Raw genomic sequence first — 15,518 nt, forward strand, 5'->3', positions numbered from 1 at the left:
TTTGTGGCTCCACCCCCTTTCTGAAATTGAACCCTAGTTACCCAATGATCAACTGTACCAGGTTTGAGGCTTGTGCCATTAATAGTGCAAGAATGGCAGCAATGTAAATATTTCCCTTGAAAATCAATAGGTTAATTTTGATTGGCTTTTATAGACTCCACCCACCTTTCTGAATATTAATCTCAGTCACACTGTGACCGACTGTGCAAAGTTTGAGAACCCTACCATTAACAGTGTAAGAATGGCTGCAGTTTACATTTTCTAGTGAAATGTGTATTTGTCTCCGCCCCCTTTTTGATTATGGGAATAAAAAGTATCCTATACTTTATTCCAGGTAATGTACTATGTGTGTGCCAAATTTCATTCAAATCCATTCAGCCATTTTTGCGTGATTGCGTAACAAACATCCAAACATCCGAACTTTCCCATTTATTATATTAGTAGGATTAGTAGGATATAAATTCACTGAAATCGAAACGTGGACAGTGCAATGCATCTGTTATGTAAGTAAAACAAGTAGTTATCTACTTATATGTGTTTTTTTCCTGGGATAGTATGGCTGTCCTTCCTGCTGTAATGTTTCCTAATGACACACAACCTGTTGTTTGAACACTTACCTATATTTTGTTGAGGGAGTCGTGCATTCTCTATAAACTCTTTGCTCCATCAGTCTCCAGCCTTCCAATGTTTGATAAAAGTGTCACCTTCTCCATCAAACCAACATTTGATGGTTTAGTGACACCATTTTTTAATTACATTTGCTGATTTGTTTGGTCTGTTTACAATATCTCTTTTACATTGGATTTTATCTCGTAGGTTCCCATTTTACTATGAGCTGAAAATAGCATTTGTGGCCTGGCTGCTGTCCCCTTACACGAAAGGATCCAGCCTACTGTATCGGAAATTTGTGCACCCCACCTTGTCATCAAAAGAAAAGGTAGAGACATTTCTGTTTATTATCTTGCATTGTAAATTGCAATAATCTCTATCTGGATACCTTTGTTTTGCTGCTGTGATGTCACATTTTCCACACATAGAGCCAGAGTCATTAATAGAATAACTTCCGAACTGTCCTTCTTTTGGGGGGGGGGGGGGGGGGCAATTCCTCTTCGGGGGCCCTGTCCCTCTGTCTATTTTTCTTCCTCATGTGGCCCTCTTTGAGGACTGATATACAATCTATGTAAGTATATGTAGTTTTATTCTGAAAATTGTGTTTAATTGGCTTCAAACTTTATTTCCATATTAAATTAATATATTTCTGAATTTCAAATGTTAATATAAAGAAAAACGAGCAATGTTAGAAAGTAGGAGTATGGTGTGTTTGCAGGGGCGTAGCAATAGGGGCTGTAGAGGTTGTGACCGCATCAGGGCCCTTGGGCCAGAGGACCCCGAAGGGCCCTCCCTCAACTACATTTTCAGCTCTCTATTGGTCTTGTGCTCATAAGATTCACTTCTATAGATACTTTATAATAATAATCGTTAATAAACTGTTCCCCATCCCCTTCTTGCACCTCTGACACACTAGTTGCAACTGGCAGGTTTTGGTGCGCCGTATCAATTGTTATGTATAGAGTGCTTGGGGGGGCCCAATGTAAAACTTGCATCAGGGCCCACAGCTCCTTAGCTATGCCACTGTTTGTATGGCTGTGCTAGCTAACATAAGAAAGTTCTTTGAGGCAGAGTTTGTTGCATTTGGATCTGAAAGTTGAGTTATCTATCCTCCTGCATACTTCTCCAGACTACATGAAGCATACCTTCCCAACTTTAAGAAAGATGGATACTTATGCCACATCCCTAATCACACCCCCAGCACACCCCTAGTCATGCCTACCATAAATTTTATAAGCAAAATATGTTTTTTTATTCAAACCACACTGGTCCTTTCCATGCTGATTAATTTTCCTTGATATTAACATTTGAAAATAAGAAATATATCAAGTTAAAGAAAACCTATACTGAAAAAAAGTTTTCCTGGGGGTACTCACCTTGGGTGGGGGGAAGCCTCTGGACCCTATCGAGGGTTCCCCCGTCCTCCTCCGTCCCACGGCGGTCTCTCTGCAGTCCCCGGAACGCACAGGCGACAAATCTGACAGCCTGTGCAATATTTACCTTTTCGGGCTCCAGCGGGGGCGCTGTTGTGGCTCTTCTGACGGAGTAGAGCGGCCTGACGGAGATCGGCTATTTAGCAGTTTATTGCAGGGGGTCAAAAGTACATAGATAGAGGATTAACCCGAGAGTCAGGAAAGCCGTATCTTTAAATAAAAAGGTCTGCAGCCTCCATTTTCCACTCGCTTCCTTTTGTGAAGAGATTTCATTTTTTTCCCATTAAAAAAGCAATATCAATTTTTATTATATTTGGCAATATAGGAAATATTCAAAAATCCTACTTATTTTCCACAAACCCAAGTCTGGATGAGATTTCTGGGATTCGGATGACAGAGATGCTGTAGGATCATCAACACACTTGAGCTCCCCCCCTCCCCCCAGCAAACATGGTATGATCCGGCTCTCAAGCCCTTCACGCAATTATTAGTGACCGTGTCTACAGGCACTGAGCAGTGCTGGGCATACCAGGTTGCATTGAAGACATGCACAAACATTTTTATTTTTAACACGAAACTTCTGCATAATAAATCAAAGTGTAAATGTTTCAAAACAAATTTAAAACAAAACAAAACATGAGAAAAAAAGTTATTTTCTTTTAAAGTAAAACTAGTAATTGCTCAAAGAGACTCTGAAGCCTCTTAAAAATCCTTTTTTTAATCAAACCATCCTGTTTAATACCTTAATCCTACCTAAACCGTCATTTGCCCGCGCCTGTAAGCTATCTAAAACCCCCCTAACTCGTCCTCCCTCTCCCCGGCAAAATCCACGACTTTCTAGGTCGTGAATTTTGCTGCTCCTGTGCGCTTCCGTGTGAGGCAGAGCTATGAGCTGCAGCCCTGCCTCACACGCATCTGTCAGCGGTGGATCTCCACCTCTCCCCCGCCCCTCTCAGTGAAGAAGGACAGAGGGGCGGGGGAGAGGCGGAGATCCGCCACTGACAGACACGCGTGAGGCAGGGCTGCAGCTCATAGCCCTGCCTCACACGGAAACGCTGCCTGGAGTGCCCCCCGGGGAGTTAGGGGGGTTTTAGATAGCTTACAGCCGCGGGAATGCGGCAGTTTAGGTAGGATTGTGGTATTAAAAGGGATGGTTTAATAAAAAAAGGATTTTTAAGAGGCTTCAGAGTCTCTTTAAAGAAAACCTGTACTGAAAAAAGTTCCCCTGGGGGGTACTAACCTCAGTAGGGGGAAGCCTCTGGACCCTATCAAGGCTTCCCCCCTCCTCCTGTGTCCCACGGCGGTCTCGCTGCAGTCCCCGGAGCGCACAGGCGAGAAATCCGACAGCCTGTGCAATATTTACCTTTTTCGGGCTCCAGCGCGGGAGCTGTTGCGGCTCTTCTGACGGAGATAGGCGAAAATAGCCGATCTCCGCGAGGTTCGCTCTACTGCGCAGGTTCAGGAGACTTGCGCCTGCGCAGTAGAGCGGTCCGACGTAGAACGGCTATTTTCGCCTATCTCCATGGGAAGAGTGGATACTGCGCCTGCGCTGGAGCCACGGAGGTAAATATTTACATCGCCGCCGCCCTGGGAGGATTTTCTCCGCTGCCGTGGGACCGAGGACGGGGAAGCCTCAATAGGATCCCCCACCCAAGGTAAGTACCCCCCAGGGGAGTTTTTTTCATTACAGATTTTCTTTGAAGGATGGAAATAAAGTTTAGAGTGAATTAAACACATTTTTTTCAGTAGAAAAATACATATATTTGCATAGATCTGAGTCCTGAAAGAGGGACACATGAAGAAGAAGAAAGAGGGGCAGAGGGATTGAATTCCCAAAGAGAGACTGTCCCTCCACAAAAGGAGCGGTTGAGAGCTATGCATGAAGGCCAGAGGGATGTACAGTAGTAAGGGTGTATGCGTACGTTAAAAAAGGGCGTCGGGAAAAAAGTGCGCAGGGTTTTAAACGATAAGCAGGAATAACGTTTAAAAAAATTGTGCTATATTTCGTTTAAAAATAATGTTTTATAAAGTTATAAATCATTAAATAATGTGCATGAAATCGGCAATTGTAAAAACGTTAATCTTCCCTGTTTAATAAGTGAAATGTGGGGCGGAGCTTGCCATGGCGGCGTGAAGACGGGCTTGGGCAGAGCTCCTCACTCAAAGCATCGGAATCAGCCATAAATACGCTTCTACCTAACCACAGTTCTCCCTAAAGCATGCCCGGAGGACCCAAGAGGAAATCCACTACCTCTAGAGCACAAACAAAGAAAGACCCGAAGCAGCAGACCGTCACAAAGTACCTGAATACCCGCGCCACAGAGAAACAGCATACAATGGCGGAGGCAGCAAAATCAAAAAGCGGGAACTCCAAAGAAGGCAGTAGTGAAGCTACCACTCGATCCCTTAATGAAATCTGGGATTTCCTACACAGCTTGCCTACCAAGAGTGATTTAGCCGAATTAGCTGACAAAATCACGACTACCACGAGGGAAGACCTACAAGAATTAAACGCGGTGGTGACGGAAAACAGCAACCGCATTGCCAGCGTGGAAGCCACCATTGAAAGTATCCAAACAGAACTGGCAAATCTAAAGGCGGACCACAAGAAACAGCAAACGCTGAATGCTGCACTCAGAACAGGCATGGAAGACTTACAGAACCGCAGCCGGAGGAACAACATTCGGATCCGGGGACTCCCAGAGTCGGTTCCCACCACTCACCTCCTCACTACGGTTACATCCATCTTTAAAGGGAACCTTAACTGCCGTGGGAAAATAAATTCACTTACCTGGGGGCTTTCCCAAGCCTCCTGCAGCCGTCCTGTGCCCGCGCCGGTCCTTCGGTGCCCTCCGGTCTCCCTCCGCCGCTAAGTTTCGATTTTGGACGACTGCCAGTCGTCCTCGGGCCTCTTCCGCATTCCTCGTCGTAAACTGCAGTAAAGCGCGTCCGCATGACTGCAGTTTACGACGAGGAATGCGGAAGAGGCCCGAGGACGACTGGCAGTCGTCCGAAATCGAAACTTAGCGATTTAACTTTAATGGCCTACTGAGAAATCCGGATAACACCGACATTAGGATCGACAGGATTCATCGAGCACTGAGGCCTATCCCTGCTGACAATGAGCCTCCTCGTGACGTGATATGTAGAGTACATCACTTTGCACTAAAAGAAAACATCATGCAGGCTGTCAGGAAACGAGTTGAAGTAATCCATGAAGGATCTCACCTCAGTTTCTCTTAGGACTTAGCCCCCAGCACGTTAGCACAACGCAGAGCTCTGCAGCCATTGCTGAAATCACTTCAGGAACAAGGAGCAAGCTACAGATGGGGATTCCCATTCCAGGTACAAATCTCCAGAAACGAGAAGTCCTACATTCTACGCACCCCATCAGACCTACCGGAGCTTTTCAAGTCTTTGGATCTTTTAGAGGTGGAGGTACCAGAATGGAATCCGGAGCTGATATTTTCGGGCCTGCCGCAACGGATCCGCCGTCAGAAACAGCTACGGAACAACCCAGCTGGCGGGATCTAACAGAAGGAGGCCTGCACTTGATCATTACTTCCAGATAAGTGGGGGAGCTTTGCCGTGGGGCGGGAGTCGGGTGGGATACGAGACATAACCAGGACCCGGGCATACTAGGCCCTATGACGCACTTCACTTTGTAAAACGAGGGAAGACAATGGTAAAAAGGGAAGATGGTGGGCACTAGCCCTGGATGGATCTAGCCTCTGCATCTACGGGCCGGAAGACACTCACTCTGCTTTGCATGGGGTGGTAGCCGAGGTGGGGAGGGAGACATATCTGAACGAGATGTTATAAGTAAGATTGGAAGATTCCACGGCAGCACATATGACGCACTATGCTCCCCCTTTTACACTTGGAAAAGAGGAGCAAACTATACACTTAGTATGGGCAAAGCACCCTTGAAGCGGCTCCAGGAACCTGTGTCCTGCACGGACACGGCTAGATACACGGAGAAAGATGGATATGAGCGACCTATGCCGATATAATGAGCCAGCTTTTCATTATGCAATACTAAATATCAGATGATTGTCATATGAGATGCATACTACTTGTTCAGAGGGTCACATTATAGGCTGCTAGGAATTGGTTCCAAGGTAAAATGCATACTATTAATGATATACTCACTGCAGGTATTTTACTACATATAGTAGAATCTAGGTGATACTATCTCAGTTGACATACATATGCAAAATATCTACTATACTCCAACTCATAAGCGTTGTCTATGTAAGCAGGGGCGTAGGAATAGGCCCTGCAGCCCCTGCGCCCGCGGGGGGGCCCGGCCCCCCCCCTGGGGCCCGCTCGGGGCCGTTTTGTGGGTGCTGGAGGGGTGGCAGCATGAGGGGAAAGCCTTGCCCACAGTCGGCGGGGAGAGGGGTAGTTCCCCCCTCTCCCTCACCTCGGGGCTCTCCCCTCTGCGCTCCCCTCCAGCTCGTAAGTGTCTGTGGGGCTGTGGTGGGCAGCGAGCGGCGGGCAGATACATACCTGCTTCCGTGCGTTCCATCGGAGACTTCTCCCTCTAGCGGCTGACGTCACTTCCGGAAGTGACGTCAGCCGCTAGAGGGAGAAGTCTCCGATGGAACGCACGGAAGCAGGTATGTATCTGCCCGCCGCTCGCTGCCCACCACAGCCCCACAGACACTTACGAGCTGGAGGGGAGCGCAGAGGGGAGAGCCCCGAGGTGAGGGAGAGGGGGGAACTACCCCTCTCCCCGCCGACTGTGGGCAAGGCTTTCCCCTCATGCTGCCACCCCTCCAGCACCCACAAAACGGCCGCGAGCGGGCCCCGGGGGGGGGAGCCCGCTCAAAAAATCTGCAGGGGGGCCCGGTGGGGCCTAGTTACACCCCTGTATGTAAGTCTCATAAAGAACAAGGTCCCATCTGAACATCCTCCACAACACATATATCATACGAGTAAAAGCCCCTACCCCCCTCTCAGCGCACTGAAATATAGTTGATCCTCCCATTTAATAAGGAGACTGACAGCCTCCCAACCTATAAGGAATAACTATCCCATATAATAAAGTATGCCAAGATGTCCCATCGACATTTAATAACAAAGCCTACATGAGGCAAAGTGAAACAGTGAACCCCCCGCCCGGCCCTAGTGCCACGAGAAACCCCACACTGGAAGATTTTGCTTAGAAACGGTATATACATAAGAGAACTGTGATTACACATACAACCAGGCTGGTTCCAGCTATAACCTTGTTTCGCTATCAATGAGTGGGGACCCGCTGCTAGAGCGATAGTCGCCATGACCTCTTCTATCCCACATAGGGCAGCCTTTACGGCTGATATTCACATTGTGATAAAAACTTGTACCATGATTGTATGTTCTTAGTTTATAGTTTGGTTTCGTTTATTGGGTATCTCAGAGTTTGCATTCAAGGTGAGGGAAGATGTATATTAAAATGACACAGCTGAAAATAGTGTCGGTTAACGCTAAAGGGCTAAATATACCGGAAAAGCGTACTGCACTACTTCATGATATGTGGAAACAGAGAGCCAGTGTTGTTCTGCTACAGGAAACACATTTTAAGGGAGACTCTCACCCACGCCTCACTAACAAACATTTCCACGCAATATATGTCAGTAATTCCCCTGTTTCTAAATCAAAGGGTGTAGCCATTTTACTGGCCAACCACCTTCCATTTACCAATATTGAGACAAGGACAGACGACCAGGGTAGGTACATAATGTTAAAAGGATTAATTAATGAACAGAAACACACAATTTGCTCTGTATATGCACCCAATGTTGACCAAGTGTCCTTTTTGCTAAAAAACATAGCCTTAAATCCCAGCTTAGACACATCTCATGGAAAATCTTCCATTTCCTTTCTTAAAATTAATAGACTCAAGAAGGCCCTACAAGAAAGACAACTTGTTGATTCGTGGAGGTTGTTGAATCCCCAGTCCAGAGACTACACTTTTTATTCGGCGCTACATACAACCTGCACAAGAATCGACTATATATTAATATCCCATAACTTACTCTCAGACACACTTAAGACAGACATTGGAGTGATCTCCTACTCAGATCACGCCTGTAAGGCTTGGTGGTGTATTCTCCACAGTCAGCATGCAACGCATGAGCTGGCGTGGAGGAGGTACACACACTAGCACCAGGAAACAGGCTATCCCTAGTATAGTGGAGGGGAGGACTGACTGCAATAGGAGATTGTGGCGCACAGAGCCGGTGCAGATCTGACAGCCACAAACAATGCTTTCGTTATAACGTCTCAGCGCAAAGTAGCGCTGAGCGCATAAACCAGAACTGAGGAGATCAGGACAGGTAGACAGAATGAACGCTTGCTAGCTAGCGGCTACTTAGCGACAGCAAGCGTCCAAAACCAGACAGACTGGAATGAGGCAGCCAATGCGTTGCGGCGATGGCGTGCCTCACAAAGACAGGACAGGACAGTCAGAAAATAGCAGGATTAAGATAGATGAACGTAACACAGATAAATATACAATAAGTATGTTTTCCTAGCGTATTACAATTACAGCTATCAATGAAACTATTTGTAACGTCTGACTAACATATGTATATATCGGCAATGAACCGATATATGACATAAGCAGGAACGCTGACTAGGAATGGAGAAACACAGGGAACAGGACTCAGAAGGATTCGCTATCTCTTCGCAGAGATGAACGCAATCCACAAACGGTAACAGAACAGGATTCAGAAGGATTCGTTATCTCTTCGCAGAGATGAACGCAATCCACAAACAGTAACAGAACAGGATTCAGAAGGATTCGTTATCTCTTCGCAGAGATGAACGCAATCCACAAACGGTAACAGAACAGGATTCAGAAGGATTCGTTATCTCTTCGCAGAGATGAACGCAATCCACAAACAGTAACAGAACAGGATTCAGAAGGATTCGTTATCTCTTCGCAGAGATGAACGCAATCCACAAACAGAACCAGGAGCAGGGTAACTACCTCAGCACGGGTGGTCACGGTACGCGCAACCTACCAAAACGTGCTGGAAAGCTGACTAACTGCACACAGGATATAAACAGTTCGTGTACGTATACATCAGCGACACTGATGTATCACGTAACACAAATACAAGGAAAATAATAAACGTGCTGGTATGCATATATATTGGCAATGAACCAATATATGATGCAAAGACCAGCAAAGTATCTTTATAACAAGAAACACGATCGGGGGCTAAAGCGACAGCAAGACAGGCTTAAGCTGAAGCTATGAAAACCCAAGAAAACCCTGCAGGAAGCAGATCTTTATACTGAGGTCATCCAATGGGAGCAGACATGCAGATTCCCACACAGGTGAATGATAATCAGTCACAAGCTGACAGCAGGGAAAGACAGACAAAGCTATGCAACTTGCATGGAAATAGATCAGAACTGCCTGAGCTGCAGCACTACTACTTCCAGTAATAGCTGCTGCAGCAGCGATCATTACAGTACCCCCGCCTTTAAAAGCGGATTCCAGACGCTTTTCAAAACCGAAATTCCCAACAAAACAGTCTGACTGATAATTCATGATGACCGGGACAGCCCGGCAAGACCGAATTCCAGAATCAGTCCCCACAAGACTGGACCCATCAGAACCAGAACCTACAGAACCACGCCCATCAGTACCACAAGCCCCAGTGTGACACCCATCAGAACCATGATTTCCAGAAGAAAGCCCTCCGAAATTCCCTGAGCGATACCCACCGCCTTCCAGGAACCGTTCAGAAACGCCAAAGCCTTTGCAATGCCCACCGGTACTGTCTTTACCAACACAAAACCCACTGTTGAACCAGTCCAAGGTACCAGGACAGGTTTTCTCAGAGACCTCCCAGAACACCTTGAAGCTCCAAAGAGATCCCCATATGTCAGAACGCCCCTTAGGTTCACATGGAGAACTATCAAGAACCCCTATGGAACCTAGGGCAATTCCCGAGTCAGGGCCACAAGGACAAACATCAATATCAGGGCTTTCAGGGACCAGAACCATCTCTGGGCATGCAGGCAGACTGGCAACATCAGAACGTGTTCCCACTAAGGAAGCATCAGAGCACGCTAACACCTTAGACACACTTGGGCATTCTGGCACACAAAGAACATCTGGGCACACCGGCACAAGAGAAACCTCTGGGCATGTCAAGGAACTGTGAGCCTCAGGGTCAGCCAAGACAGGACCAAAACCAGGACTGGCCAAAAAAAAATCATCATGACTAAACTTCGCAACCACTGGACTTTTACACGAGAATGCTGGATCAGACTTAGATGTCGCTGATTCCAGCAAAGTCAGTAACAAATCAGATTCAGGGGCACCAACAAAACAGGACAAATCTTCTGATGTATGCACTGAACCAGATAGGGACTCCACAACTACCTCTGGACTGGACAGAGACTCATTTAATACACTGGATTGGAGCTCATGAGGCGCTGCAGAACAAGTCAGTATTGCAGCAGCCCCCACTGGACTAGGCAAAACTGAGGAATTCCCTGGACAGGAAGGGGACTCTGGAACCTCTGCCACAGCGGCCAGAGAACTAGAATCTTTCAGGATACAGGGCTGGGTTTCAGGAACACTCATCGGACCGGACTGAAATTCTGAGATTTCTATTATTTTGACCAGAGAATCAGAATTATCCATGTTACAGGGCAAGACTTCTGAAACATTCAGAGGACAGGGCTGGAGTTCCTCGGCTGTTACAACACTGGAGAGGGACTCAACAACATTGGTTAAATCAGACTGTGTACAGGGCAAGGTATCTGACACACTTGCTGACGAGGACAATATTTCAATGGCTTCTGCTTTGCTGGGCAGAAATTCATCAAGTTTTATTAGAGCAGACTGTAATTCCAAAACAGCTGCTAGACAAGTGAATATTACTGCAACACCAACTGAGGTAAGCAGTGCTTCAGCCTCCTCTGCTAGAGGGTTTAAAGTATCCAAAATACTGGGTGAAGCATAAGACTCTGCGACCACAGCTTCACTGGACAGGATCACTGAACAGTCCATATTGCAGGGCAAAACCATGGAAGCACCTGCTGGACAGCATAATGATTCTGTGACCTGAGTTTCATTGGAGAGATCTACTGCACAATTCATGGTACAGGGCAAATTTATTGGAAAATTTTCTGAACAAGGTAATAATTCTGCGATTTCAGGTTCACATAGCAGATGCTCTGAGCTATTCACGAAACTAGAGCGAGGTGTAGAAACAGGAAGATCAAGACACAATGTTTGCGCATCTGCTGGATCAGACAGGAGTTGAACTTTATTAACACAGGTAATTTCTGCAGAAGTGTTTGCAGAGACAGGCAAGATTTTTCTGGTGTCTGTTTCACTAAACAAAGAGTCATGAGTACTGGCTAGGCTGGACTCGGAAGTCAGCAGGACCTCTGGATTCTCTGCTGAGAAATTTGCGCAGGGCAAGGTTAAGAATGTATCAGTGGCTTCTGTTTTACTGGGAAGTAACACTGAGTTATCCATGGTACAGGGTGGAATTGCAGGAACTTCAATTTCACACAAAAAGAGCTCCGAATCACCTGCTGAATCAGCCAAAGGTGCTGAAGCAGGCGGGTCAGAACGCCAAATTTGCGAATTCGGAGTCACAAAAAAATCATCCAAAATCAGTTCCCACACATCAATCAATGGAGCCACAAAGTCATACTCACACACACCAGTTTTTATTAGGTTATAGGCAGACTTAATGCATGCATTCAATACCAATTCACTTTTTGCACTGTAAAATTGACAAAATGAACTTGAATCATTCTTCCATTCATTGACCAGAGCTTCCATCTCTCCTTTCTCAAATGGAGGATTCCAAGCATACTTAACAGGCAGATCATGGTGTGCAGATATGATTGTGGCAGGCACATGTATAGGGTTAATTAGCAGGTGATTGGCAGATTCCTTATTCTTAAGAATCTCCAATACCTGTAGCAAGTGTTGAACTGTAGTGTATGCAAACTTCCCTTGGTTCACAAATAAGTTGATTTGTTCAATACTCTGTAATATCTCATCATAATCATACTCAGATAATTCTTTTAAACAAAAATCTTTATTTTCCCTAGCCAGGGAGGAAAGTTCATTAGTGGTTTCATAAGTCCATTTAACTCCCCTGAAAGACAATTGCATTTCATTATCTGTTAATGGCAGAATCTCATTATAGGTCTCAGTCGCTAAGGATAACGATTCTGCAGATTGGACACGTTTCTTAGAACGTTTGCGTTTTGCCTTTGACCTTGCGGTTTTTGGTGATTTATTCAAAGCTGCAGGAAAATTATCAGTAACACTTTCTGCTTGCTGCTCATTCTTGCAAGCAATTGAAGGAGCAGCTGATTGGCCTGCTGCCAGGAGTTCATTAAGAGGAAAAGGCAATGGATCTATGCGCAACCAGTTATGGATCACAAACGCTAGAAATTCCAGTGGTCTCTCTTTCAAATCGGAATGATTGAGAACATCAAATGCCCACTGGAATAATTCCCCTTTAAACAAAATATAACTTAGTTGGAGTGCCCAGGTTGAAACAGGAGTCGCTTGGAGATCAGGATTGGTCAGGAACCTGGCACATTCAGAGAAAAACTCATTTTCTGTTTCAGAGCTAAGTTCTTCAAATTTCTTAAAGGAACAGGAACCATAATTAACAGTGTCATACTTTCTGGGAATCCCCCCGACAATGGGGATTGGTAATGGGGTTTTCATAATGTAAGGCTTGGTGGTGTATTCTCCACAGTCAGCATGCAACGCATGAGCTGGCGTGGAGGAGGTACACACACTAGCACAAGGAAACAGGCTATCCCTAGTATAGTGGAGGGGAGGACTGACTCCAATAGGAGATTGTGGCGGACAGAGCCGGTGCAGATCTGACAGCCACAAACAATGCTTTCGTTATAACGTCTCAGCGCAAAGTAGCGCTGAGCGCATAAACCAGAACTGAGGAGATCAGGACAGGTAGACAGAATGAACGCTTGCTAGCTAGCGGCTACTTAGCGACAGCAAGCGTCCAAAACCAGACAGACTGGAATGAGGCAGCCAATGCGATGCGGCGATGGCGTGCCTCACAAAGACAGGACAGGACAGTCAGAAAATAGCAGGATTAAGATAGATTAACGTAACACAGATAAATATACAATAAGTATGTTTTCCTAGCGTATTACAATTACAGCTATCAATGAAACTATTTGTAACGTCTGACTAACATATGTATATATCGGCAATGAACCGATATGACATAAGCAGGAACGCTGACTAGGAATGGAGAAACACAGGGAACAGGACTCAGAAGGATTCGCTATCTCTTCGCAGAGATGAACGCAATCCACAAACGGTAACAGAACAGGATTCAGAAGGATTCGTTTATCTCTTCGCAGAGATGAACGCAATCCACAAACAGTAACAGAACAGGATTCAGAAGGATTCGTTATCTCTTCGCAGAGATGAACGCAATCCACAAACGGTAACAGAACAGGATTCAGAAGGATTCGTTATCTCTTCGCAGAGATGAACGCAATCCACAAACAGTAACAGAACAGGATTCAGAAGGATTCGTTATCTCTTCGCAGAGATGAACGCAATCCACAAACAGAACCAGGAGCAGGGTAACTACCTCAGCACGGGTGGTCACGGTACGCGCAACCTACCAAAACGTGCTGGAAAGCTGACTAACTGCACACAGGATATAAACAGTTCGTGTACGTATACATCAGCGACACTGATGTATCACGTAACACAAATACAAGGAAAATAATAAACGTGCTGGTATGCATATATATTGGCAATGAACCAATATATGATGCAAAGACCAGCAAAGTATCTTTATAACAAGAAACACGATCGGGGGCTAAAGCGACAGCAAGACAGGCTTAAGCTGAAGCTATGAAAACCCAAGGAAACCCTGCAGGAAGCAGATCTTTATACTGAGGTCATCCAATGGGAGCAGACATGCAGATTCCCACACAGGTGAATGATAATCAGTCACAAGCTGACAGCAGGGAAAGACAGACAAAGCTATGCAACTTGCATGGAAATAGATCAGAACTGCCTGAGCTGCAGCACTACTACTTCCAGTAATAGCTGCTGCAGCAGCGATCATTACAGTGCCCCTGTATCTATTGAACTCTACGGCAGCCCGAAGAAGGGGAAACCCTTTGACTGGAAATTCAACACCTCTATGCTTTCTAATAAGGAAAATGCTGATCTAATTGATAAAGAACTGAAAACTTACTTTAGGCTTAATGCTACTGAGGATGTGCCTTGTTCGACTGTCTGGGAAGCACACAAGTGTGTTATCAGGGGATACCTGATTCAATTAGGTACCAAACTCAAAAAACAAAGGGAGAAAGAACTATTAGAGCTGACCACTGTGATCCAGAACCTCGAGCAAAAGCACAAACGCTCACTAGCGCCTCAAGACCTGTTGCAACTGTCAGAAGCTAGGACTGCTGTCATGAGAATTATGAAAACTAAAACACTAAAAGCTGCACACAGATGTCACAATGCTTTCTACTTAAACGGTAATAAACCTGGAAAACTGCTTGCAAGGGCACTTAGAATCCAACAACAAAGAAACTATGTCCCACAGATTGTAGATACTAAATCACACAAACATATTCGCAATGAGTCCATCGCGCAAGCATTCAGGGATTTCTACCACAAGCTCTATAATTTGCGTGGAGAGTCTGGGGGAGATAGGAGACATGTGAGAGAAAAGATGAAACAATATTTAGTGGAATCTAAAATGCCCTCTTTGACACAGGATATGGCAAAAGAAATGGAGGAGGAAATTACCGAAGATGAGATAGCACGGGTCATAGCTAGCATTAAATTAGGCAAGGCACCAGGACCTGATGGCCTGCCGATAGAATATTACAAACATTTTAAGCAGACGCTGATCCCACACATGTGCAAAGCACTTAACAAAATAGCAGACCCAGATGGTAATGAGACGATCCCGCCTCAAGATTTACAATCACATATATCAGTCATACACAAAACAGGCAAAGATCCAACAGCATGCCCTAGCTACAGGCCTATCTCACTACTAAATTTAGACCTCAAAATCTTTTCAAAAATTCTGGCCAACAGACTAGCTGAACACATGAGACACCTAGTGCAATGGGACCAGGTAGGGTTCATACCAGAAAGAGAGGGTAGAGACAACACAATTAAAACCCTAAATGCACTGCAGTTCGCCCGGTCGGAGGCAATCCCACTTATGCTGCTTTCTACAGATGCTGAGAAAGCCTTTGACCGGGTAGACTGGATGTGGATGGCAGAAGTAATGAAATATATAGGTCTGGGAGCTAGAATGTTAAACTGCATAAACGCATTATACTCCAGACCATCAGCACGCCCGTTTTCTCCCCTGATCTTCGCCCTCACTCTAGAACCTCTCCTATGCCATATCAGGGATAACGCAGATATTAAGGGGCTTATGATAAAGGAACAGACGATTAAGATTGCGG

At 45.6% G+C, this 15,518-nt stretch overlaps 1 protein-coding gene across 6 annotated transcripts in view; it reads left to right on the forward strand.

Moving 5' to 3' along the window:
- REEP1 (receptor accessory protein 1) overlaps positions 1 to 15,518 on the forward strand; it is a 183,959-nt gene that overhangs the window by 78,336 nt on the left and 90,105 nt on the right. For all 6 annotated transcript variants that reach the window (XM_068275332.1, XM_068275342.1, XM_068275364.1 and 3 more), the window contains exon 4: positions 817 to 937. In XM_068275332.1, coding sequence (XP_068131433.1) covers positions 817 to 937 — 121 coding nt within the window. The remainder of the gene's footprint in view (positions 1 to 816; positions 938 to 15,518) is intronic.

Source organism: Hyperolius riggenbachi, chromosome 1, assembly GCF_040937935.1.
Source record: "Hyperolius riggenbachi isolate aHypRig1 chromosome 1, aHypRig1.pri, whole genome shotgun sequence".
Lineage (NCBI taxonomy): Eukaryota > Metazoa > Chordata > Amphibia > Anura > Hyperoliidae > Hyperolius > Hyperolius riggenbachi.